The sequence below is a fragment of the Canis lupus genome, chromosome 3, assembly GCF_003254725.2.
Source record: "Canis lupus dingo isolate Sandy chromosome 3, ASM325472v2, whole genome shotgun sequence".
NCBI lineage: Eukaryota > Metazoa > Chordata > Mammalia > Carnivora > Canidae > Canis > Canis lupus.
This window is the reverse complement of record NC_064245.1, coordinates 9,850,093-9,877,117: the sequence shown is the minus strand read 5'-3', so window position 1 is coordinate 9,877,117 and position 27,025 is coordinate 9,850,093. Positions and strand designations below refer to the sequence as shown.

General features: G+C 34.3%; 1 protein-coding gene across 3 annotated transcripts in view; it reads left to right on the top strand.

Moving 5' to 3' along the window:
• Positions 1-19,196, top strand: part of FAM174A (family with sequence similarity 174 member A) — a 36,032-nt gene extending 16,836 nt beyond the window's left edge. For 2 of the 3 annotated variants that reach the window (XM_025437560.3, XM_025437562.3), the window contains one exon: positions 5,970-6,108. Coding sequence is in view for 2 of the 3 variants with exons in the window: in XM_025437562.3 (XP_025293347.1) it covers positions 5,970-6,108 (139 nt within the window). In the remaining variant the exon portion in view is untranslated. Of the gene's footprint in view, positions 1-5,969; positions 6,109-18,592 lie in introns of those variants that run through there. The other variant, XM_025437561.3, reaches the window with a different exon arrangement.
• The last annotated feature ends 7,829 nt before the right edge of the window (positions 19,197-27,025 follow it).

Sequence of the window (27,025 nt, the reverse complement as noted above, 5' to 3'; positions counted from 1 at the left end):
CTGAAAGATGAGCTAGAGCTGAAGGATGAATAGGCATTAACACAGCAGTACTGTGGTATGTGGGGAAAAGTGTGAGGCCAATGACAGAGACCACATGGCCATTTTAAGGAAATATGAGTTACAAGGTTTTTTGACTAGAGCATAGAAGGTGAAGCAGAATGTAGAGTAAACAGCAAAGTGAGGCTAGCAAGGTAAGTATGAGCTATCCTAAGTTGAACTTTTTAGGCCGTATTATATAATTGTTACTCCTGACCAATAGGAAACCATTGGAGATTTTAGAGGATGGAGGGGAGGTTAGTGGATGACCAGAGCAGATAGAGGTACACAGGTATTTAAACTATATTAATAGTCAAGGCAATTAGATAGCAGTGGTGAACACTATAACTGAATTTCATGATTCTCAGGAAGTACAATCAATAGGACTTTGTGATTGTTATAGCCACGGAGGTAGGTACACTGATTAGACTTCCCTTTAAGAGACCCTGCAGCAGGAAACATAGTTGACTGTCAGTCTCCTGATGCCACAGCTTTGGATCTATCATTGCCTCCAGGCCAGGGCCATAACTCTTGGGTCTTTTCCATCCGATGACCAAGTGTGGCCAAACCTGGCCATCCTGATTAACAGAGGACTCCCTCTTCTAATAGGCAACCTTAGCTTAAGGATATCCTGTTGGCCTAGTCAAAACTTACTCAGAACTGCATTGGGGTCTGTGGCTCTTCCTACCCAACCATCCTTCCTTTCTACTCTTTTTCACAGGTCTTAGGCCTGCATTAACCTTTGTAGGATCTCTTCTCCTTTTCCCTCCCTTTGTCGTTTGGAGGCCTCCTCTCTAATACAGACCCTATGATCTATAGTTCGCCAGGGCTGCCTGCTTTAACAAAGTATTGCAAACTGAGTGACTTAAACAACAAAAAATTTTCACTTCACAATTTTAGAGGCTAGACAATGGAAATCGAGATATTGGCAAACTTGGTTCCTTCTGAAGGCTATGAGGGAGTGTTCTAGAATGAATGTTTAGGTTCCCTCCCAAATTTGTATGTGACTATATTTGAAGATAGGACTTGTAAGAAATGATAAGTGTCAAATGAGGTCTTAAGGGCAATGTCCTCATCTAATAGGGCTGGAGCATCCTATTAAAAAAAAAGAGATCAGAGCTCTTTCCCTGCACACACCAAGAAGAGGTCATATGAGCAAACAGTGAAGTGGTGGCTGCTTACAAACCAAGAGAAGCCTCAGAATGAAACCTGGTCCCTTGATCTTGGACTTTCTAGCCTCCAGAATAGTAACAAATACATTTCCATTTTTTTAGCAGCCAGTTTTATGGTATTTTGTTATGGCAACGAGCAGACTAATACTTGGAAGGTTCTGTTCCAGATGTCTCTCCTTGGCTTGAAGATAGTGATCTTCTCACTTGGTATTCTTCCTGTATGTGTGTCTATCTGCAAATTTTCTTTTTTTGACTTCATACTGGATTAGGGCCCATTTTAATGATTTTATATTAACTTGATTATGTTAAAACTCAGCTTCAAATAAGATCACAGTCTGAGGAGCTTGAAGATAGGACTTCAACATATGAATTTGAGGGAGACACAATTCAACCCATAACATAATCTTATTTCTTTATTGGTGTCTGCTTCTTCAAGGACTTGAAGTGATAACTGATGATTTGGGTTTTGGCAATGGGGAATGAAGATGAGAGAGATGTCAGATAAAAGTATTTTATATGTGTGTATTTAGTTGAGTTGGATCTCTTGTTAAATCGTAGTCAACTAAAATTGTGGCTCACTAATTTTTATTTGTATTATGTTATAATGGCAAAATGATTAGTTTCAAAATCATTCTCGGTCACTATTTTGCTTTTTGCTAAAAATAACCAAGACAAAAAAATTTGTATCAATAGTTGTACATTGAATTATTAAGAATTATCTGCTTTATCATTTTGTCTTTCAGAGGAGTGTGTATAAAATACTATATTTCTCACGTATTTTTGAATATATCGTAGAAGAAATTAAGGAATATTACTTACATCTTTCCATACTTATTAATACCCTACAGACTTTCATTTAAAAGAAAACAAAAGAATAAAACCAGATGGATACAGCAAGTTACATTGATCAGTTTTCTCTTTCATAGAGTAGTAAAATGCAATTTTATTCTCTTGTGTTTATTTTATGTGGCCTCATACATTTTTACATAAAATTTTATCAAGCTTACTTTAGTAGTTCAGTTTTATTTTTATACTGTAGTTTTTACATGCTATTTAAACAGAAATAATTCTTACCAACCTGAGTATAAATGGAACATTGAGGAATCTACAATTATATTAGACAGCTGTTTGAATGATAACTTCATTGCCTGGAATGGATATGATCAAGATCATTTACCTGTGCATGCCATGTGATGAATGAGTATCATTCAATATAATCAACCATATAGCTATTGTCTTTTGCCTTTTTAATCTTCCATGTTTTCCTATACACATTTATAAAGTCCCTATTTGTTAAAAGCCAACAAAATTTTTCATACTGCAATATGCATTTTCTTTGTCTAATAGAAAAGTGTCATATCTGTAATTATATTGTGTACTTATCAACACACAGACAAGATTGGATGTCATGAACTTAATGAAAGCATTCATTTGAAAAAAAAAACTACAGCTGTTAAAATTACATGAGTTTTAAAGTCCTTTTACATTTTTGTTTAAGGCACACAGCATATTAAATGATAAAAGTAGCCTTTTTACTTAAAATTTCAATAAACTTTTATTATGTGTATTTATGTTTTATGTTTAATATTTATTATTATTTTAAGTAGATGGCTCATTGAATAAGCTCAATAACTTTCAAGCTTTAGAGTTGTTTTTGACCTTCCCTGAGGAAAATCACTACATATGGATATGTTTAATGTCTGTACCCATGTTGCTGTCACAACTATGTAGCCATCAGTGCCCAGATCTTTGGATTTAAGGAATACTTTTTTTTTTCTTTTGAGAAATTGCATTTCAACTTTAAATTCTGTTTAAAAATATGCAGGTTTTTTGTTTTTGTTTTTTTTGCTTATTCTTGTTTTAATTAGTAACATTTACTAATGCTAACATTTACTAAAATGCTAACTTCATTTAAATTGAACTGCATTCCCCCATTTATTTGATGCCTAACAATGTACTTCCTGCATATATGAACTAGGTTCTTGTTTTGAAAGAGCTTGAATTCATGTTTGGAAGATAACATTTATATAAATGATGAAAAGACACTGCAAGCTAGAATAAATAACAAAGTGCTCACACTAATGAAGTCAAACATTTACATTCTACAAAGATAGAGAAAATAGCATTGTTACTAGATTAATTTAGCCACTCATTGAAAGATTGGGGATTCATTCAACAGATGATAAAGACCTTGGGAGTGGAGAAGAGTGTCAGCTGAGATAAAATTTCAAAAGTCCTTAAGGTCTCTGTATCCTTCCCTTTTTTAAAGACTTGCCAGGGTATCCTGTGACTGGCAATGATAAAGTTATTGATGTATTGAATATTTGTTATGTAATATACGACCTGGAAGGATCGTGTTTGTTTCCAAAATCATTCACATGACATTAATTTCTTCTTTGTTTACTGAAAATGCCAGAATGTTTGAAAAGCCATATATGGTGTAGAAACTTGAGCAAAAGCCTGGCAAAGGGGAAGAGGAGAAATTCTAACTCTGAATATTCTTAACTTACACTGCCAAGTAGCTTCACTTAGTCTTGTGTATTCACTTTTTTTAAACCAAAGGAATGCATGAAAATGTTATTCACATATGTGGTTCAAAAAGTCCAATGATAAACTATAATTCCCATTGGACTGTTCTATTCCTACTTCAAGAGTCAGTATTTTTATGCTCTTAGTTTTTCTGTGTTTTCATAAGTCTAAATCACACTTGGTACACTGTGGCCCATCAGCCAGATCTGGTTCCTGACCTACTTTTTTAAGACCTACGAACCAAGAATTTTTTTCTTTTTCTTTTTTTTTTTTTTTACATTTTTAAAGGGTTGTAAAAAATCAAACAAAAAATTAAGATGGATATATGATAAAAGACCATATGTGGTCTATAGAGTTTATAATATTTACTATTTGATCCTTTACCGAAAAATTTAGATCTCTGATCTACATAGGGTGTATGTGTGAATGTGCATGCATACACATACATACATACAAACACGTACACATATATGTACTTGTTAACAACCTACACATTTACGATAAACTGGCTTATACCTCTTATCATTTTTTTTTTTTTAGTCTTAACATTAGTATTCTCTTATATTGGTTACACTTTTTTAAAAGATTTTATTTATTTATTTATGAGAGACAAAGAGGAGAGAGGCAGAGACAGAGGCAGAGGGAGAAGCAGGCTCCATGCAGGGACCCCAGTGTGGGACTCGATCTTGGGACTCTGGGATCATGCCCTGAGCTGAAGGCAGACAGTCAACCGCTGAGCCACCCAGGGGTCCCACATTGGTTACATTTGTAAAATACCATACTTAAAATACTTGTTTCTTGTTCCAGCACCTTTGGGTAGGCATATAGATAGATCTGTAGTCAGTGACTAGTGGAAACTTTCTTGATATTTATCCAGGCTTAGTATTATTTTCTAAATTTTCATGACTGAGACCAGGCACTTTACACTCAGAAGCTAGCATAATGCCCGATGCTTAATGAAACTCAAATGTTTCTTGAATATGTATTTGTATGTATGTGTGTATTATATGTATGTGTGTGTAAGACAGTTTATCTCCCGGGGGATCCCCACAGTCGGGTTTGCAGAAGCTTGTATAGTTCCTCACAGTTGGCCCTGTAGTCTTGGTATTTATTTTCACACTTGTCACTTTAAATAAAGTGACTCAGAAACTTATACACTTAAGTAAACTTTTAGGTTGTTACTGAAATATCTTCTATTTTGTTCTTCATTCCCCATCACTAGTGTAAAACGTTTTCTTGTGTGTGGATTTGAGGTTATTGTATTGGAGGTGACTTAGGCATTAATTGTAGGGTCAGATTTATTTATTTTTTTTAGGGTCAGATTTAGATCCCTGAACTAGAATATTATATCATTCAGACCCTGAATAAATGTTTAAAGAGCATCTTAATCAGACCCTTAAAGAGACTTTCATATGTATTCAAATAATGATAAATGTTTAGCACCCTAGAATATTTTCAGTCCTCTAGAGCAGTGGTTCTGAGACTTTAGCATGCATCATACTGACAAGAAGTGTTTGTTAAAATACCGGTTTCTGGGCCCCAAGTTCAAGGTTTCTTGCTTACTAGGTCTGAGAAGGCATGAGAATTTGCATTTCTAATAAATTCCTAGATGATTGTGATTCCTGTGATCCAGGAAACCATACTTTGAGAACCCCTGACCCAAGATAGTGGTTTTCAGCACACTGGAATAACTTGTAGAACTTTAACAAAATCTTGATGGTTTGTGCCTTCTTCTTGGAAATTTTGACATAATTATGTGGAGATAAGGACTAAGTATGAAGCTTTTAAAAATACCCAGAGTGGTTCTGATGTACAGCTACTTAGGTGTAGAATTTGAATATGTATATACATAACGGTTCTTAGTCGGGCAGAAAGTACCTAATCCTGCACAATGGTAAGAAGGCATGGGGAAGGTAGGGAAAAGGCCAAAATAGAAGGCTTCAGTAAACCTATGGTACCTGAAGGTTTATCTGTCTATATCATAAGCTCATAGAGAAGAGAGTAGGTTGGACAGAAGAAATGGTATGCAACATGTAGGATAGATTTTTGTTTCATAAATAATCCTAGGTAGTAAATTGTTTACATTTCTGAAATGTAGCCATTCTGATACTGAGTGCTTCCAATGCCAGCAACAGAGGGATAATTTTTTTTAGTTTACAAATAGATATAAAGTAAGCGTCGTTTATGCCATATTCAAATAACTTTTATTTATTAATATGTTCTGTTTAATAGGATGAGAAGAAGAAACCGAAAGACTAGGAGATACGGAGTTTTGGACACTAACATAGAAAACATGGAGTTGACACCTTTAGAACAAGATGATGAGGATGATGATAACACTTTGTTTGATGCCAATCATCCTCGAAGGTAAGTGTTGGGCAGTTTCATTCCATGAATTAGGGAGGCAAGCCCTTGTTAAGTAAATTGAAAAAATAAAGTAGAAAAAATACAGTATTTAATTTAGCGGTTTTTATGATAACAGATTTTATTTGGTTATATTTGATGAAGTTCTTTTTTTTTAAGATTTTATTTATTTATTCATGAGAGAAAGAGAGAGAGAGAGAGAGAGAGAGGCAGAGACCCACGCAGAGGGAGAAGCAGGCTCCAAGCAGGGAGCCCGACGTGGGACTCAATTCTGGGTCTCCAGGATCACGCCCTGGGCTGAGGGCAGCACTAAACCGCTGAGCCACTCGGGCTGCCCTGATGAAGTTCTTTATACTACCCCACAATAGCTCACATGCACATGGCTTTGCTAAAATAGGTAGAAATAATACCATTCCAAAAAAAAAATCTATATTATATATCTCCTTCCAGAGCTTTGTCCTTTGAACTGCTACATACTGATAAGTAATATGTAGTAAGTCTGTGTGTGTTTGTGTGTATGAGAGAGAGGCAGAAAGATAAATATTAGTAAACTTGATTTTTCTTTTTGCATTCTGAAGATATTTTGATTTTGGTCTGTGCTCTTCTATTTGTAAATCATGCTTTCACTCAAAATTGTGGGACTAATGGTCTACTAGTGTAGCTGCAACATTTATTCTTATAGATCTGTTCTTGCTGAGTGTTAAGACCTTTCCTAAGAGATTTGTATAAGCAAAATTACATGGTTATAAACTTAGTTCCCAAGCAAATGGAATGGTGAAAGGAGGTAGTAAAGATTCCATTCAGTAGGGAAAGACATGTTGAAATACAGGGGAGATTATTTGGCCAAAGGAAAACTAGAGTCCACAATTAGGTACAAATACCATGAGTACAGAAATCTTGTTTTTTTTTTTTTTTTTTTTTTTTAAGATTTTATTTATTTATTCATGAGAGACACAGAACGAGAAGCAGAGACATAGGCAGAGGGAGAAGCAGGCTCTCTGCAAGGAACCCGATACAAGACTCCATCCCAGGACCCCGAGATCATGCCCTGAGATGAAGGCAGATCCTCAACCACTGAGCCACCCAGGTGTCTCAATCTTGGATTTTTATACAGGCAAAGTTGGGAGGACCAACTTTGGCAGGACATAGGGATGTGCCACAGGTTGTTTTTGTTTTTGTTTTGTTTCCTTTTTTGTTTTGAGAGAAATAGGTAGAGTTTTACAATCTGCTAAAGAATTTGGTACTATCCTGCTGTTATTGCAAAACTATTGGTCTTGTTTGTGTGGAGTGTATATATTCATATAATCAGATTTGTGTTGTGAAGTAATACCTTTTGTAGTGATGGGGAAGGTGGCTTAGAAGAGACGAAGGATGGAGAAGGACAGAGGACAGACCAGGGTACATAGAAGGCACATAAAGAAGAGAATGGTTTCCATGAGATATAATTACCTCTAGTTATCTTTTATTTTATGGCCTGCCTCATCACAGATCTTTCTCCAATATTTATCCCTCTTTTGCCCCACTTTTCATGAATTTTGCATTCTAATAGGGAGCTAGACATTAATCAGAGCTACATAAACAGATTAAGTACAGGGTGATATGTGAACTTGTAGTGAGAGCATAGAACAAATAACCAAAAACTAACGGTCCAGAAAAGCCTCCTGGACAAGAAACATTAATGGAGACCTGAAAAAATGAGTAGAAGTTAGACTAAAATGAAAAGTGGTTACAGGGGTAAGGATTGGAGAGAAAACAGCAGGCACAAAGCACCAGAGGCAAAAGAGAATGTAGAGTATCCAAGGAAGTAAAAGAAGCTAAATAGATGCTATATTAATATGTATGAGAATAAATGAAGGAGTGAATAAATAATCTTTGAGCTTTGAATGCAAAAGTAAGAGTGATGGATAAGACAGAACAAAGAATCAAAAGGCAGATCATGATCCATGGCAGTCAGTGAGAAGTTACTCTACAGGTTATAAAAAAGCCACTTGGGAAATTTAAGATGGGGGAAAATATAATCAAAGTTGTGTTTTGAAAATTACATAGATTGTAGAGAAGCAAGGTAAGAAGTAAGGCAACCAGGAAGACCAGTTAGATAGTACAAGTACATGAGGTGGCCGGTACCAGAATGATAGCAAGAGAAACAGAAAGGGGTAAATTATTCAAGAAACTTTAAAAGGTATTATGAGCAAAATTTAGGAAATGTGTTTGGAGAGTAAAGGAGAGAGAAATTATTATAATAATGGAAAAGCATGTTTCAGGGGTAATGATAATTGTCAATGATAATTGATAATGGCATCATCTTCAGATTTTTAGTAGTATGTCCCCATATATTTGAAAAAAAGACTTAGAAAAAACTTTTGTATAGATATGTTTAAAGTAAGGAGAACAGCAAATAAACAGTGCTTACCTGTTCATTCGCAGATTCATTCATTCATCCAAAAAATGAATGATGGAGCAGCTATATATACATATATATAGGTGCTGTTTAATGCCTGGGACTGATCTGGCCACTTGGGACTGACAGTAATAAAGCTGACAGTTTCAGAATCACTTTGCCTATGGCCCTAAAATAAACAAAGCTTCTAAGAAGGTTTAGGATTTGTTAGTTTTCTCTTCACAACCCCATCTTGCCCAAGACTGAGAGTATATAGTTAGATATGTGATTTGTCATAGTTTTTTCCTCCTCCCCTCTTCAGTGTGTTTATCATAATCGCTTGAAATATAATTGAACTCATTTGAACTTGTGTTCAAATTTAGATTCCCTCTTCCCATTTTCATTGTCATTTTTAATATGAAAAATACTAACATGCTTCCAAAAATAAAAACTACACACATTTTTTGAAGAATACACACAAAGAAGTATCACAATTATTTTGTAATTATAAATTATACTACAGTTAATAACGTTGTACATATGTATTTTTGTGTTGTTGCAGGTGCATTTTCAGGGTAAATTTCTAGAACTGGAATTAAAGTTCAAAGGGTATGAAATCAATTTTAACCATGAAAATTAGAAGGGACTATGAAATATCCCCATGGACATAGCAAATTACATGAATTCATTTTTTTTCTATTAAAAGCAGTGATAAACTGCCTATTATTTGTCCCCAGTTACTCTACTAAGCTATGGGAATATGGTAGTGAACAAAATTGGACAAATTTCCCATCCTCGTTTTAGTTAACAATCTAGTAGATGTACATAAGCTAGAAATACACAACAAAGATGTCTTGGCTAGACTTGAGATTTTCCTTTACTGGTTTTTGACATTGCCAAAATCAGGGTAATGGTCTTCTCTAAAGCAGACCTACTTTTGCCTCTTTTAAAATGATCATTGAGATGGATATTTCACTGCACCAAGAAGCGAAGAGCAAACAGTTTTTCTGTGTTCTCCATTTTTATTTTTCAAACAATATTAAACATCAATTAAATAACATCTGCACTGATTCTAGGCCTCTGCTTTGATTTTTTTTTCATACTCTGTGTGGTTACAGACCCCCTTTTCTGTCTCTCACTTAGGGGAAAGTAGACACTTTTCTTTTCTACTACAGTTTTGTAGTAAGAAACAATAGTTTTCTGTGGCTGACAAGTTTTGTAGAGGTGTGTTTATATTCCTATTACCTTCTGTAGCTTAGAGATTATTGTCTGCGATGTGATGTACTGTTCAAACTCTGCTACTTCATTTGAAGCTGATTCACTGGGTAAGACTCTCTCTGATCTTCTAATGTTAATATTAAAAATTAAACATATTATGCTATCAATTTAGTAAACAATTCAAATTTATCTTGTGGGAAAGATATATATATATATAGATCTTAATTGTGACTGACTTAAGTAACATTATCAGGGTTAACGCTGTTTGTTTCTCCCGTTAGTAATGGGGGGAAATCAATACTTAGATGGAGATTATATTGTGAGGTACTTTTAGGGCCTGAAAGAGGACTTTTACCTAAGACTTCCCAGTGGTCCTACCATATAAATGGTAGAAGAAGCCAAGGGAATGGATGATAATATTGGTAGAGATGTCTTTACAGGGATAAGATCAGGGATCTTATCACTGAGCCCAATGGGGCACCCTGGGCAGAGCAGTAACAGAACTACAATAGGAGCAATTATAATAGTCACTTGTTAGGTATCTACTTGGGTGCAGGATATACAGACACTGTACTAAGCTCTTTACATATATTATGGAACCATCAAGACAATCTTGTAAAATAGTTCCTTTTGGTCTTATTTTAAAGATAAAAAATCGGGATCCCTGGGTGGCGCAGCGGTTTGGCGCCTGCCTTTGGCCCAGGGCGCGATCCTGGAGACCCGGGATCGAATCCCACGTCGGGCTCCCGGTGCATGGAGCCTGCTTCTCCCTCTGCCTGTGTCTCTGCGCCTCTCTCTCTCTCTCTCTGTGACTATCATAAATAAATAAAAATTAAAAAAAAAAAAAAAAAAAAAAAAAAAAAAAAAAAAAAGATAAAAAATCCGAGGCTCAGAGAGTTTAATTTAGGCTTCTCTTCCTACTGTAACTTAATCCCATTTTTAAAATACGTATTTGATTTATACCTTTATAAAGAGAATAATTGTTAGTTCTCTTCATTCTGTCTTCTATATCAACACTTGCTTTTACTTTTTATTTTGCAAATGAGGACCCTAAAAATGAAGAATGTAAATATTATGATGTGCCTACCTTGCCAACTGCAATGCAGAATCCTATTAGTCTACAGTATAACTGCTGGTAATTCTTGTGGGATCAGCCTTACTGATGCTGCCTTCATTGCTTTCTAAAATTAGTTCCTCTTTATTTTCCAGATCCTATCCACAGAATAACAGGAAGCAAGTTATTTCCAGAGAGACAAATGAATTTCCTTGCTTATAATTTTATCACGGCATAAAACTATCCTTTTGTAGCCAGCTCTTTCTGAGAGGAGTTTTTATTGTGGTTTTTAATATATCAGAATTTTAATGATTGCTGTTGGTAGTTAGAATTTGGGGTAATTATTTTCACTGTTTCTTTGTATTAGATGAAACCATATGAAACTGCCAAAATGTGGTTTAATATAACTTTCCTCAAGGAAATTTATTACTTCCTATAATAGTATATCACACATAGGGCAGACTCCAAATACAGTGCATCATGGCTCTGGCTCCTTTTCTTTGCCGTCTCTTGGTTCTGTTGGATCTGCACATCTTCATGTGTTGGCCTCATTTTTAGGTGCATCCCAGCATTTCCTATAATCATACCTAGAGTGGTAACTTTCAGTGGAATTTAGGGACTTGCTTTCTTCTGTCTCTTCCTCAGGAATGAGGAAAGTTTCCCCCAAAACTCTAAACAGATCTGTTTTTTTGTTTTGTTTTGTTTTGTTTTGTTTTTGCTTTCTATATTATTGGTTGTGTGGCCATTTCTAAACTAAACCCCAGGAAGAAAAGTGGAAGTACTGTGATTAGCTCAGAATTATCATTTTTATTTGAACGGATATTGAGATGTTAACCACCATTACCACTATACCTAGAACTTTTAACTGTTGAAGTTAATACAAATTGGGAAATTGTAGGAATGTGAAAAAAAATAATTTGAGCAACTTGGTTAATCTAATTTCTTTTTTAATTTTCTAATTTCTTTTGAAGTGCTTATTGATACTCTAATTTGGTTTATTAGAAGTAATATTTTTATGTTTAGTTACTTGAAACATTTTACACAAAGATATTAGAAAACTAAAACGCAAATGTCAATTCTATAATTGTAAGATGTGTCAGCCCACTTGGATAGAAAAACTGTTGAGGAATTAGGTAGCTTATACTGACTAAAAATTACCTTCATTTTTCTCAAAGAAAAATATTGGAAACAAATACTCATAAACAGTCCCCCAAAAAAGTTTAAAATACTGCTTTACTACACAACAAATGAAAACAGTACTTTCTTACCTTGTGTTTGATTTCTACTGAACATTAAAATTATTAGTATTTTATGATGACATACATACACTACAAGACCTTTTTACCATTCTTGGTAGCAGCTTCTAAAAGCTGGCACTTACATCACTTCAAGGCTATTTCAGTAGTTTTTGTCAAGTATGTAATTTTTAAAACCCTAAATTTGCTTTTTAGCTACTTCTGTTTTGCTTCAATAAATTTAATATTGTATGGCTTCATTACATTTGCGCTCAATGGTATTGACCACAAAATATTTTCTGGTTATTAACATTAGCATATCAGAATTAGAAAGCAGATTTGATATAAGTATTTAACCAGAAACACTCATTAAGAAGATCTTATTCAGTTACCAGTTTGAAAATGGTTCTGATTTCTAAAACACTACTTTCAATGAAAAACATATTATCAGAATAAACACTAAGATAATTAAAAGTAAATAGAATAGAGGAATGTGTCAATTACTAATATTTATGTTAGATAAAAATTGGTATTTTAGGATCTTTAGTGGTATGACTAGTAGGATCATCTGTACTTTCTGCACTTAATGGGTTCTATGCTGTCTTTGCCATTACTTAAATAAGATTAATAAGTAATAAAAGGTAATAAGAGAACCCTCATGTTCTTCTTCTTTCAGTATGTTTTACTTTCCTGTGGACACTGAGCCTTAGAAGAAAATTTGCCTTATCCCATTAATAATTAGACATCACAGTGTGCTTATTGGTTAAAAACATGAATCATTTGTATATTATTTTAACAAATGTTACATCAGATTTTATTTGGTAATGCTGTTTTCTCATATCATTGCATGGTCTAGAATTGTCCTGTATAATTTGATAGCCATTAGCCACATGTGGCTCTTGAGGATATGAAATGTGACTAGTGTGATTGAGGAACTGAAATTTTAATTTTATTAAAATTTACTATAAATTGCCAGATGTGGCTAGTAGCTCTTGTGTTAGAACAGACCTAGAGCAAAAGTATTTGACTGATTTGGTTTAAATTAATACTATTAAATGAAAACTTATACAACAGTTAAATGACAAATTTCTATTTATATAGCAGGTGATCCATTTAATGAAATGTTTACAGCTTTTGTTCAGGATTTAAATTCTCCTCTGATTATTTGAATTGCAGTCTGTCTAAGGTGAGATAGATGAATATGCATAACTACCATGAAGCTGATATGCATGAATGGTGTTAAAGGCAATACAGGGACAAAGATCTCAAGTTTATGAAAAATTAAAACACAAGTTATTAAAACCTTTCCCAGTGTTCTCAGTTAGTAGTCATTCTTTAGAAGCCACAGATACTGTATCTTTAAAAGAACTTGAGAGAGAGAGAAAAAAAAAAAAAACTCCAGGAATCTAATATTTGCAAATATATTTAAGTGAATAAAGAGTAACAATACTCTGGACTCCATTAGGACAGTTTTGTTTTGTTTTGTTTCTGAACCTGATGTAGATTTGTAACTGTTGAGATAGTTTAAGATTTTCAGTTAGCTTTTAGGTTGTCCTTGAAAATAGTGTCTTTTCTTTTAATCATTGTTTCATTATATAATATGAAAAGACAGGACATTCTTGAAGTTTGAAAAGTACTCAAACTGAGGTTTCCATAAGATTTATTAACATTCTCTTTATCTCATAGAAAACCATGATGATTTTTCTTTATTGGGTTAAGAATACTTAACAATGCTGTAGAACAAATTTCTAGAACTTACTCATCTTGCATAACTCAAACTTTATAACCATTGAGTAGCAACTCCCCATTTCACTCTCCTCTCAATCCCCAGAAACCACTTTTGTACTCTCTATTTCTCTAAGATTGGCTGCTTTATTTCCATATTTACTTTTGTCTATTTTAATAAAGAACATAGAATTACAGAAGTTTTTTTCTGAATTCAGGAGTTTTTCTCATGTCATAAGAAGTCTGTAGTAATTGAATCCTGGTATCAATTCAGTAGCTGTTCGATCATAATGTTTACATTTATTCAGTTTTCTCCATCCTTTCCTCATGCTTATTTTATCCAGCTTCTATGGCTGCTATTATTTTAGCCATCGCGTCTGTTTCAGGCAACAAAAGGGTAAGAAGCAAGAACCCACCTCAAATCAGTCTCTTTATCAGGAAATCAAAATTTCTCAGAACTATCCTCTTCTTTCTAACAGTCTTCTACTCCTCTTTGCTAGCAAAACCAAAAACATAAAGAAAGTCAATATTTTTATTAGCAAACCAAAAGAGATAGTTAAGTGTTGAATAGATAGCTTATAATATTTCACCCTGACTGTTCAGAATGTTTTCTAAAGGTTAAATTTGGCAACTGGTAAGAGAAATATTTGCCTTTGGTGGTCACTGAATAAAGGTATGAGTTCTAGGGAATTATTGTTCATGAGTAGCAGTTTTGCAGAGCAGTAATAGGAATTTAACATCATAAACAGATTAGCTTTTTTTTTTTTTTAATACAGCTGTAAATGGTAGAACAATAGAGCATTTGACATTGCATCTAATCTTTAGACTTAAGTGACTAAATACTCATGACTGAGAAGTGCTGTGGTAAAATTAGGAGCACCAGAAGGTGATTATGTAGACTCAAGTGCTTCTTGAGCTTCTGTCATTGATAACTGAATATCCTTACTTCAGTCTCCTGAATCTTGTTTCTATTTCCTTACCAAGTCACCTGACAAGTAGTGTGACTGGACTGCATCTCTAAATGTTATTCCAGCTCTTGGGCTTTGTAATGGTTTCTGTTTTCATCCAGAAGAGTTCCATAAAAAGACATCCTTAATCACTTGGAAACTGTTTTATCCCATTCTTACAAAGAATAACTTATCCAGTAAATAATGGACCAAGATGCCAATAGAATTCAGGCTTACTTTCTAGGCTGAGGTTGTTTTTTGTCCTCTAAGTAATTTCCATGCTGTATTTGTGAGTCTGTAATAAGAGAGAATTATGTTAATTCTTCTTTTTTTTTTTTTTTTCTTTTTTTGTCATCACCATCTTCCCAGTATCAAGCAATTTTCCTGGCAGATGATAGTTCAGTGTATGTTTGGTGATTAAATGAATGTCATTTTAGAAAAAAAAAAAATGTATGTATTAAATTTAGTAGCACACACAAACCAATAGGTTGCATACCCTATTTTAAATAAATCAAGGCATTAGGTATTGTGGTTACTGATACCTGTCTTCACATGAGACTATATTTGAAATAAATTTGTCTGTACTTGTTCTACATGTCACTGCCATAGAATGTGGTTTAGCAAGGATATAATGTTCTTAGGGTTTTTTAGATCTTAAATTCTAACTTAAATTTGTTAATTTCAGTAGTTATTTACAGCTTAAAAATTGTCAATTCAAAATTTAAACGGTATTAATTGAAGAATCTCTATACCTCCCTTCATGCTAAGGTAACATAAGTTTTATGGAGATTTTTACCATTATTCATTTAATCTAGACATTATTAATTTTAAGCTGTAACACTAAGAAAGAAGTCAATTTAATTATGAAATAATATGATATTTTTGTGTAATAGTGGAATTGTGCACACCAGCTTCTTAATACTTTTGCATTCTTCCTCCCTTCTAAAGAATTCGGCAATTGCTCTTGCCTTCGGGTGTATTTCTTGGTTTGTAATAGTTTTTCAGAACAGAAATTAGCAAAGGTTCGTCTACTTGGGATATTGGGACATCTTCCCATTTTTAAAGTCACGGTTGTTTCTTGGCAAAAATATGGAATTCTCACCATTATTTCGGTAGTAAACATTTGCTTCCCCAATAATAAACTATAGTTTACTACTTTCATTTGTTATACACATACAGTAACTTTTGCTTCAGTAATAATTCATGATATTATCTTTTTAAAGGCATTCAAGACATTAAACTCATTCTCTATAATACCAACAATGCATGTAATTCTATTGAAGTGACAAAGAACAAAGAGCCGGATCAGCTTTGTGCACATATAGGCAGTGGCAACTACATAGTAACCACCACCTGTCTGATCACATTTCTAAGATGCCTTCCATCAGCTGGAAGATGCATCTCAGGGTCAGAGATGTTAAAATATGAAAAATGTGTTTTAGAAACTGTGAAATCTAGTCATCCCTGCGAGAAGGTAGCCTTACTGTTCTGCTTGGTTTTGGGGCTTGAACCTCTAGTCCTGCCACTTTCTGGCCAAAAGAACATGTTGTTAACAAGTCCACACAGATTATATTATGTATTCCTCATTCTGTGTCTAAGCTTGAACCTTCAGTCTGCCTTGTACAACTTTGCCTCACCAGATACTGGAAACTCTTGGTTATTTTCCTGATGCCATACATACTAAGGCTTCACATTTTTAAATTGCTGTGAGATCTCTGAGAAACTGCGTTTGGGGTGGAAAATAGGAGAGTTCACTGAGGAGGTGATAAATTTAAGTTGCAGCTATTTTCGAAACTAGTAAGTTATTCTAATAAGAGCCTTATGAAAAAAGAAAGTTGCTTTTCAACTGAAAGCATGTGTCAAGGGATGCCGTGTATGAGAGTGTGTGCATTTGGCATGTTGTGAGCCCCTTTAACATAGGATATATCCTAGGATCATGGAAAATCAGTCAGATTTGGGGCCAGATCAAGAAGGCCATGTTAAATACATAACTAAATATATATTAAGGATTTCGATTTTACTATTTGTGAAAGTGGTCATAAATCATTAACTGCTTTGGTGTGGAGTGATACTATGAGATACATGTTCTAGGAAAAGGATCTTGGTGACCTTATTAAAAAAAAAATGAGTTGGAAAGAAACTAAGGTCTAATTTTTTGAAGCTATTTCAGTTATTCAGTTGAGAAGTATAAAAAACAGAAGCAAAAGCTAGTTTAGGAGATGAAGGAAATGAAAACATTTGACAAGGCAGTAATACTCAATAGGATGTAGGGCATGAGTAGTAGTCAGAGGGCCTTGGTGCCCCCACTGGTGGAATGGTGACTAGATAGGTTGTGTTACCATTGTATGTGTTAAGAGGGTGAGAGGAAGGCCAGGTTTAAGGCTAGAAGATGACAGGTTTGATTCTTAATAGGTTAAAAATATTTCCTATGGGGCATGTAGAAAAAACATCTTCATTATTATTTGGTCTTTAGTGTAGTCGTGCCAGAGAAACTAGAGAATAGTGGTTCTACATAGCACATTGTAAGTGCTAGACAGGATGAAACATCTGGAATGGAATTCTGAGGCAATCCCAATTCAAGGAATGCAATGAGAAAACAGGTTGTACAGTCTGGAAAATAAAAAGATAAGATAAATAAGATAAATCTTATCTTCTGGAAAATAAAAAGATAAGATCAGAAGATAAATCTTCTCTTCAATAAGATTTGGATATATGCAAAATAATAGGTATGCATGTTCACATATGTTTTGGGATTGATTATGAATCTTAAAATGCATTTCTGAAACTGTACAATAAGAGATTCTTCGTGTACTAGGTACTTCTTGATCCCAAAACATCTTACAGTGTCATCATTAAATGTTGCTTAGATTCTGATAAGTAGCCTGAGTTCAAAAGGCTATTTAATGCTACAGTTGGGAATTAGGTACTTGTCATCTTATGTTTTTACTCTGCTAAATGGAACTGCAAGATTTATTCATCTGATTTTTTTCATAGTCCACAAATTCATTATCAAAACGATCAAGAGTTTCAGGCATGCAAAGGATAAGAGTTGTGTAAAAATGAGGACTAGGTTACATTGTTTTTTAATAGCCTTCAGTATCTTTGTTAAAAAGCTTAAATTTATCCTCAAATTAAAATATATTAAAAGTTCATTAGCTTTAGATTGTTTACTGAAGATTCAGATAAAATAATAAATTGGAAGAGAGTATAGTCATTCATATTTCCAATGAATTTTTAAATGTTGCTGGTGATTGTAAAGAAAGACTTATTAAGTTAGTAAGATCTGCACACCCTTGGCTGTTCTTTTACTCCAAATACTTTTTGGTTGTAATGGTCTTACCCGCAGAAATTTCTTGAAAGCAGTGGGTTTAGATTAATAGTACATCCTGGTGTAGAATTAGAGTTAAGGCCTAAAAAAGATGTATGTGATAAAAATGTAAACTCATACTACCAAAACTAGTCAGTAAAATAAGAAAATAGGCAACCTTATGGAAAAGTTCTATATGGATACACTTTGTAACTGAATTATAAATATTAAAAACATTTTTTGAGTGGCATCTGGGTGGCTCAGTAGGTTTGGCATCTGACTCTTGATTTCAGCTCAGATCATAATCTCTGGGGTCATGAGATCAAGCCCTGGGTTGAGACTTCATGCAGAGTCTGCTTGGGATTCTTTCTCCGTCTCCCCCTGCCCCTCCTACTGGTGCTTCCATACACACACACTCTCTTTCAAGTAAATAAAACAAACACATTTTTTTTGTTTCAGAGTATACTTAGGCATGTAGCTTCAGTTATATCCTCATTTCTGAAGGTTTAGAAGTAAAGAATTGTATTTACAGAAACTATAGAAACAAATAACTTTGGGAATATTTTGAAATGTTTTTGAATTGTTCCAGGATGAGCATTTAAAGTTTTGTTTTTTGTTTTTCTTGCAGATAAGAATGTGCCTTTTAATGAGAGGACTTCATCTTTCTACAATGAAGAGCAGAATTTCTATGTTTAAGGAATAAGAAGCCACTTTATCACTGGGGGAGGGGGGTATTTAAGTTACATATATTATGACAAATTTTAATTTGTTGCAATAAATACTGTATCGTTTTGTTATGTCTTTGTATGTATAGAAGTGCTCTTAATGGGCTCAGAGTTGTTGGGAGGGAACTGCACTATAATAGAAATCTGTATGAAAATTACTTTAAGCAAGGTGTTTTCTGATCAGTTACTATTGCTTACCATATTGTAAAAAGTTTTATATATTAATCAGTTAATGTTATTTTGTTTGGGGGTTTTATTTTATTATTGTTATTATTATTATTTTTTTTTTGGTGATTGCCCATTAGTTGCTTTTCCCCCCCATTAATTGTTTTTTGCTAAAACTATAAATCCCAGCAACAAACTGGTGTGTAAAAATAATTTAAGATTTCTTTACAGAGATGTATTCCCCATTTTTGTGGGAAAAAAGCCAAGTTTACTTTGCATTTGATTTTTTTAAATATTAATAAATGAGTTGTATGCAAAAAAATAAATATGATTTAAAAATTATTTTAAAGTGGTACAGAAAGAATATTTACAAAATAAACCCAAATATAGAATTATATAACATAAGTATTTTATATGATTTCTAGAAAAATCTTTCAAAAAATGTAACCATTCATATTTAGCAATTTGTTAAATTAAGATAGCTACTTTGATTAGATAATTTAGAAAACAATACATTTCAAAGCCATTTTATTTATTTACAGCATCGTGAGAGAAGTAATGGCAAAACATTCCAGTCATATATTAAGATGCAGGAGAGTAAGAAAGTAAGTGTGTAGACTTTGGCAGAGACTTAATAGCTCTGAACAAATTATGTAACTGTTGAGCTTCAATTTTTCACATTCTAAAATTAGGAGGGAATTTACGGGAAAAGCATGGGTCACAAGTTTCGTTGCTCATAGGGACCAGGGAGGAAATGTAAATATGTGGTGTCTGTCAGGATAGTCTAAGTCAGATAGTAGTAACAGATGGTCCCCAAATCACATGGGTTATAACAAAGATTTATTTCTCACTCATGCTACCCATTTGTTATGGACCGTGATTCTGCTCTCCGTTGTCTTTTCTTCAGGGTCAAGGCTGATGGAAAAACTTCTGCTTGGGATATTGCCTCATAGCTAGATGTCCAGACGTGTGAACTGCATGCTAGTTCATAAGCTTCTGCCCTAAAGTGATACATTTTATTTCCATCTACATTTTATTGGCCAAAACAAACTCTAAGGCTACTCCAGAGTCCAACAAGGCAAGGATAGGTAATCTGCTAGCAATGAGGTAAGTTGAAGTATTTGGCCACCCAAAATGCCAACTTAGTTTTACCAAGTATGCTAACTGGCTTAACCACAATGAGTCAGGTTCCCCTAATGTCATTGTATTTTTGTATGTTGTGTAATCAGGGACTTAAAGTTAAAATACATTTCCTACAAAAAATAAATAAATAAATAAAATAAATTTCTTCTTCTAAAAGGGTCAACTTCTGTTTCGCTCCCACAAATAGTTACTCTGAGGAACACTTGCCCAGTGCTACTAAGTCATGATATTGTTTTCCAAGGAAAACTAAGACTCCAGATTTCTTGTATAAAGTTTTCTCATTTTGAAATATTATTAGAACACTTTTCTGGATTTAAGTTTAGCCCCATACCTACCATTTTGTGATATTTGAAAATCCTATACAGTAGTATCTTAGAAATAATGGTAATTAATTTACTGACTGCTGTTATTTATAGACCGACTTTTACACTGAAACTAAATGGAGGTAAGAATCAAATCCACCCTAGAATAAGAATTCTGTTTAAGATAAAGTAATGATAATTTTAATAAATGATCTCCAAGTTAGTTTTTTTTTTTTTTTCCAAGTTAGGTTTAAAGATGTTACCAAAATGCCTTAAGTAGCAGCAATAACTTTATTAGAAATACACAATTTCTCTAGGTGACTATTTTAAAGAGATATCCTTAACTGAATATGGAAACTCTGGCATGTTTGTTAAAAATGCTCTTATTTCATTACATTTATTTTTTATTTTTATTTTTTTTAAGATTTTATTTACTTATTCATGAGAGACACAGAGAGAGAGAGAGAGAGAGAGGCAGAGGCAGAGACACAGGCAGAGGGAGAAGCAGGCTCCATCAGGGAGCCTGATGTGGGACTCGATCCCAGGACTCCAGGATCACGCCCTGGGCTGAAGGCAGGCACTAAACTGCTGAGCCACCCAGGGATCCCCTCATTACATTATATAGTCATTCCTGAACTGCACATCTACTGATAAATAATCATCATAATAAGCCACACTCTGATTAACTTGCCAGATAGTATGCCAAAGTTTAGCTTCATTAGATATGTAACAAGCATGCTGATAAAATTGTTAGTATTTTCATCTCAAAGCTGTACATTATAAAATAGCTGGGGATACTTAGATGTTGTGAAAACCTGTTACTATTCTTCTTTCCCATTTTATACTTCTTTGTGGCTATTTTGTTGATGAGAACCTAACCTAGGAATTAGAGATCAATAGAGTGTAATATAATTGTGGTCGTAGCTTAGAATTAGAGTAAATTAGAGAAAGGATAAGTTTGGAGTAATTTATAGATGCTGTACACTTGAACTGACCAACTACTACATGAAGCTAGAAAATTAAGTAGCTTCTTTCTGCCTAATTTCTTGTAATTATTAGGTAGATAACCACTTCAGTCCAGTGAAAAGAAGCCCCTGGGCTTGGACTCAAACTGCACCCAGTCAGCTTCTAGGCGATTACTGACTTTAGTTGCCTTACTGAAGGTATAATCTATTACCTTGTATCACTTATGCTTTTCTCTTTTCTTTTTTTTTTTTTTTAACTACTTTAGTTTTAATTTTATTCATTTTTTTCTTATATAATATAGTTTTACCTCATTTATACCTCTAAGTGAAACAATAAAGGAAAGATAGTTTGTTTTTCTCATGTTGGGAGGTAAAAAGAACTTAAAAAAAGATTGAAGGGATGACTCTAGCCAAATAATCAAATGATCTGTTCCATAAACATTTAGAATACTTCCCTGAATATTCCCCTGGCTACCCCACCAAGGCTACCCAAGTCAAAAATGACTTCCATAAACACCATCAGCGACCTGTTAGAATCAAGCAAAAATTACTCAATATCAAAATTATTGATATTTTCTCTCATTTGCACTATTAGTCCTATATCAGAAGTTGAGCATTTTAAATCTACAGACTCCAATATATTTTATCTGCCCCTTCTGCCCCCTGGCAATAGTATGTTACAAAGCAAGAAATAAAGATAGAAGGGAAGAAATTAGAGGTCGAGGAGTGGGTCTTCCTCATAACTTTCATGAGAAGCTGCTTGAGAAACCCTGAATGCTGTGTATTCATTCTATCATAAGATTCTAAAATAGAGCCACAGTGTAGGATGTATGGGCAGGTGTCTGACTTTGTTTTTGCGTATGTTTCTAAGTTTGTGCGTTTTTATTTGGATTTCTCTTTATTCTTATTATACAGGTTCCTTTAGTACTCATGCCATATCATTCAGGGATAAGGCAAAATTACTCAGTCCATTTTTGTCAAATAGGCTTTTGAACCAAAGTGAGGCAAACGTCTCTGATAGTTATTTCTGTTAACCTGCCATGGTCCTTTTTGGAACAACTTGGATCCCCACCTACTGTCATTACCTAAGAAGGATTAGGAATTCATTTCATCCTTTGACTCTACTCATCCCCTTGCCTGAAGAAAGTTCTTGAAATAGAGTGTAGCTTGGGCTATGTTTGTTTGTTTGTATCTCCAAAACTAGAAGGGTAGTAAACTTCAGACTTTAACTTTTCTCCCCTTATTTTATGTATTTTTTTCCACTGAATCTGTCGTTACTCGTCATCTATTCATTGTCTAATCTCCTTTTCTAAAATTCTTATTTTACTCGGGAAGTTTTGCATGCGCTATTAGCTTCTTCTGGGTAAATCATCTAAATTTTAGGTATACTAGTACCAGGGAAGTGAGGGAGAGTCAGAAAGCCTGCACATTAACTTGCTTCCAATCAAAAGGTATGTGACCTTTGAGTAGTTGCTGTTGATTTGTCCAATATGCAATACACCATACCCAAAGCTATGGGTTTAACAAATCCTAAAATATTAGGCAAAATCAATGGGTATGGTCTTTCAGAAAAGACAAATTCTATATCATTTCTGCTGATGATTATTTCTTTCTTGAAATATGGCAAGGTAGGCTCCAAAAGTAATCATCTCAATTCTTCGGCTTATCCTTTTAATGAATTTCAATATGTTGTTTTCAGGATATAAATAAATGAATTTTATTTCACAATATTCCATTGTTTGGGGTCTTTTTTTCTTCTCTTTGATTTTCTGTGATAAAGTAGACTTTGACAGATAGGAGTAGGTTAATCAAACTTATTTCTTATGCCCATAGGGGTCCATTGCTTATTGCTTCTGATTTAGTTGTCTGTCAAGGTATTCAACATTATTCCCATCAAAATCACCTACTCGGGGTATCTGCTCACAGTTTTATTTACTTTTAACTTCTTTACGTTGTACATGCTTTAAAAAACAATTATATCTGGGGACCTGAAAGCCAAAACTTTTAGTAGGAACAATGGGCCTTTTCATAGAAGTATTGAAGAACATAATTTCTTTTCTACAGGAAGTGTGATGGTTCCTGGCCTTTGGCAGGGGAATGGTTGGTGGGGGGTGGTGGGGGGTGGTTGGGGGGAGGGGCATATTTAAATACACATATGCTGATTCCACACTCAAAAATTCATGTTATACTGGCATAGGTAGTGGCTTAAACATCTGTACAATTAGAAAGCTACATAAGCAATTATTTTGTAAAGTCAGATTGAGATCCTTTTCTAAAGATTAACTGCATTATGATTGAGAGCAGAGCTTCAGAGTCTAACAGACCTGTACTGATTACTGGCTTCATCATTTTCCTCTTAGTATTTTCAATATTTCTTTTTTCGCAGGCTCCTACTCTCCACATATAACGAATAGTTCAGACTAACTGAACACTAGAGTGTTAAATGCGTTGGATTTGTTCATTCATTCAATCCTCACACTAACACTTTGAGAGAGAGAGATTATTATCCTCACTTTGCAGATAAGGATACTGAGGCTCAGAAAGATTGGAGAATCTGTTTCAGGCCCAATAGCTAGAAAGAAGCTAGAATTCAATGGCCTATTGAATATGAGTTGAGGAAATTTGTTTTTACTAATGGAAGTCTCACTTTGTTTCCAAATTAAGGATAAGATTGTTTATAAATGTACATACAGCAAAAAGATACAGTTTGTGGAGGTGAGGAAATTGAGGCACAGGAAAAGAAAGAACAAGTAGGAAAATAAAGTCATAATGTGATTTTATTTTATGCTATGAAATTCCCTACATTTGCTATATGCATGCCATAAGTGTTACTGAAGAGACCAGCAAAGCTATTCAGTTATTGCTGGTACAGGGATGAGAGGGAAATTTTTCCTGGGTTCTCAAGTAGTAATGTAATGAAGGCCCTCTGGGATACAGTGATGAACTCTTTCCTCAACATCTTTACAGTAAACTCACAAAATATATCATGTACATCTTTTAAAATGTCTTTTAATATATACTATGAGCATCACACTCCAATATAATTCAGTAAAATTAATTTAACATGAAAGCAAAATAATCCTGTTCGTGTACAATCACCTACTGATTTTTGTTAACTGAAGGGTAAGTCTCAATGGTATCTAAGGCAGCCTTTCCCAAAATATTCTAAAAAAAATATATGAAAAGGAATCACTTCTTCACTATTCTGTTATCTTCTTTATTTATTTGATCATTTGCTTTTCCTCCTCTCTTTCTCATTTTGTCTTTACCTTTAGGTCTCTCCCAGATCCTGTCCTCTTCACACTTTGATCTGTCCTTAGGCCTATCTACTCATGACTTCAGTTATTGTACAGACAGTGTCAAATCAAAAACCACACAGGGACAGGAAAACTTTATTTAAGGCTCTTAAAATAGTGGACCAAATAGAGGCCAAAATAAAATCTAAATTTCACTGAAACGGAGATCAGACAGGCTCTTAAGCCCTAAAGTACTGGAAGGTGTTGGAGAAGTTAAAGGCCATATATGTTTGCTAATTGCTCTATCCAAAGGGAAAAGAAACTTCTCACATTTTTATGATGAGAGTTTTACAACTTGGCCCCACCAAAATTAGGCTTCTACTTTCCCACAAAAACTGGGAGATAGGAGTACTATCTCCCCTGATGTTTACTTACACTTCCAACAGATGGCTCCCAGGTCCCTAAGAAAGACATTCTGGGTTGTGAAGCCATCAGATGTTTTTGGTTTTGTTGTTGCTGTTGTTTAAAAAAAAAAAAAAAAATTGCATCTCAAAGAGGCAGAAAGAATTTACGATTATGTTTTCTAAAATAAATAGTCAAAAAAGATAAGTAAGCAATCCTGAGTTGGGAAGAAATCTATCATGTTAGTCAAGCTAAGGGGAATGAAATGTTAAGGCCATTTTAGTCAGCAGGTTATTCACAAATGTGTATTTTCTTAAATTTCTCTGACATTTAAGTCCCATATATTTCAACTCTTATGTATACTTCCCATCCCCCATGTGGATGGCCCATAGGATCCTCAAATTCATGATTGTCCTCACACAGACTGGGCTTTCTTCTTTCCCTTTTCTCACTAAAGGATATCAACAGTCATTCAAGTATGCAAGCCAGAAGTCACAGAATCTCTCAGCTCCCATATTCAAACAGCATGTTCACATATACATACAATCAAAGAGAGCATTTGGCAGTACAATTTAATTTTTTTCCAAGTTAAATTTACAGAGTATAAAAAAAAATTATGGGGCATATACTATATGGGCTAGGTTATTAGCATCACAGTTTTCCATTTTTGTTGTAAAATGAACAGAAACATTCTGTGAGAAAATCCTTACTCCGTTACTGGCTACTATCTCAGACAGTGTGTACACTGAATTATAGTTTTCCACCCAGGCACATATCCTAATTAGGCTCTTCAGTTTCCTTAAGAGAATGCTAATTTGAGTCTGGAGCATTACAGTGGAAGATTTTATCAGATCGATCAAAAGCTTACTAGCAAGAAGTTTTTATGAAGATTGGTAGTAGAAATCATTGGCCACCAATTCCTCAATGTTTGAATTTTATTATTGGATTTATTCAGATTGCCAGTAGCTGTAAAACTGCAGTTCATTGTTCTTCATTTTGTAGAATCTCTTTGGACTAACTGGCATTATGCCTTTGTTGAAGGAGAGATGTTATAAAATATTTAACTCTGAAGGATAAGGCTATATTTAACTTGTTAACAATGAGTAAGTCATATATGACATCACATCATATCTTTTTTTTTTTAACAAGGATATGAGAGATATTTCCTTCAATTCATTATCAGAAATGTTTGGGTTCTCATTGAGCAGCTAGTTTTATATTTATTTGCTTTATGTACTCTTGGCAATTTTGCAATTGTATGACTGACTCTTTGCCCATAAAACTTGAAGCTGAACCATCAGCCCTTGTTTAGCAAAGTAGCTAACGACATTGTTTTGTGTATTTGTTTATTCCTGAGTATCAACTTATTTACATGGCTACATGTGACCAAAAACCCAAGTAGGAGATTCTTTTTTTCTTTTTTCTTTTCTTTTCTTTTTTTTTTTTTTTCTATTATCTTAAAGTCAGGAAGTTTGTGGTTGCTAGTGCTTCTTTTATAGCCCAAGGAATTCAGGGTCAAGGTCTCTAAAAATGTCTTGGTATTTCCTTCAGGGTTTCAAGATGATTTTTACAGCTGTACTGTAGGATTCATGCCTTTGATTGCAAAAGGAAAGAAGAAAGGACCAGAAGAAAAATTGTTGGTCCTGATAATGGGTGATTCTTGTTTTCTTTTATTCACATCATTACCTTCTCAAAACTTAGTAGCTTAAAATAATTTAATATCATCACACACGGTTCTGTGTAATGACTAGGCTCAATTAGCTGTTCTTACTTGGGATCTCTCATGTTTGCAGTCAAATTGTGGTTGGGTCTGGAGGCACATTATACTTAACTGAGCTGAATTTCCAAGGTGACACACTCGTGGCTGAGTTGAGGCTGGCTGAAATGCCTAGATGTGACTGTCTTCATAGCACGGCAGCTACATTCTGAGAAAGTGTCTCAAGAGTAAGTGTTAAAATTCAAGACAGTAAGGCTTTTCATGGTCTGGTCTTTGATGTTTGAGAGTATTGCTTCTAGGCACAGTTGGTTAGTCAAGAAAATAAGGTGTACTCAGAACAAGGAAAGGAAATTCGAGCCTAGTTTGTCATGTGAGAAGCAGCATAGGCATGACGACAGGGAGTCGA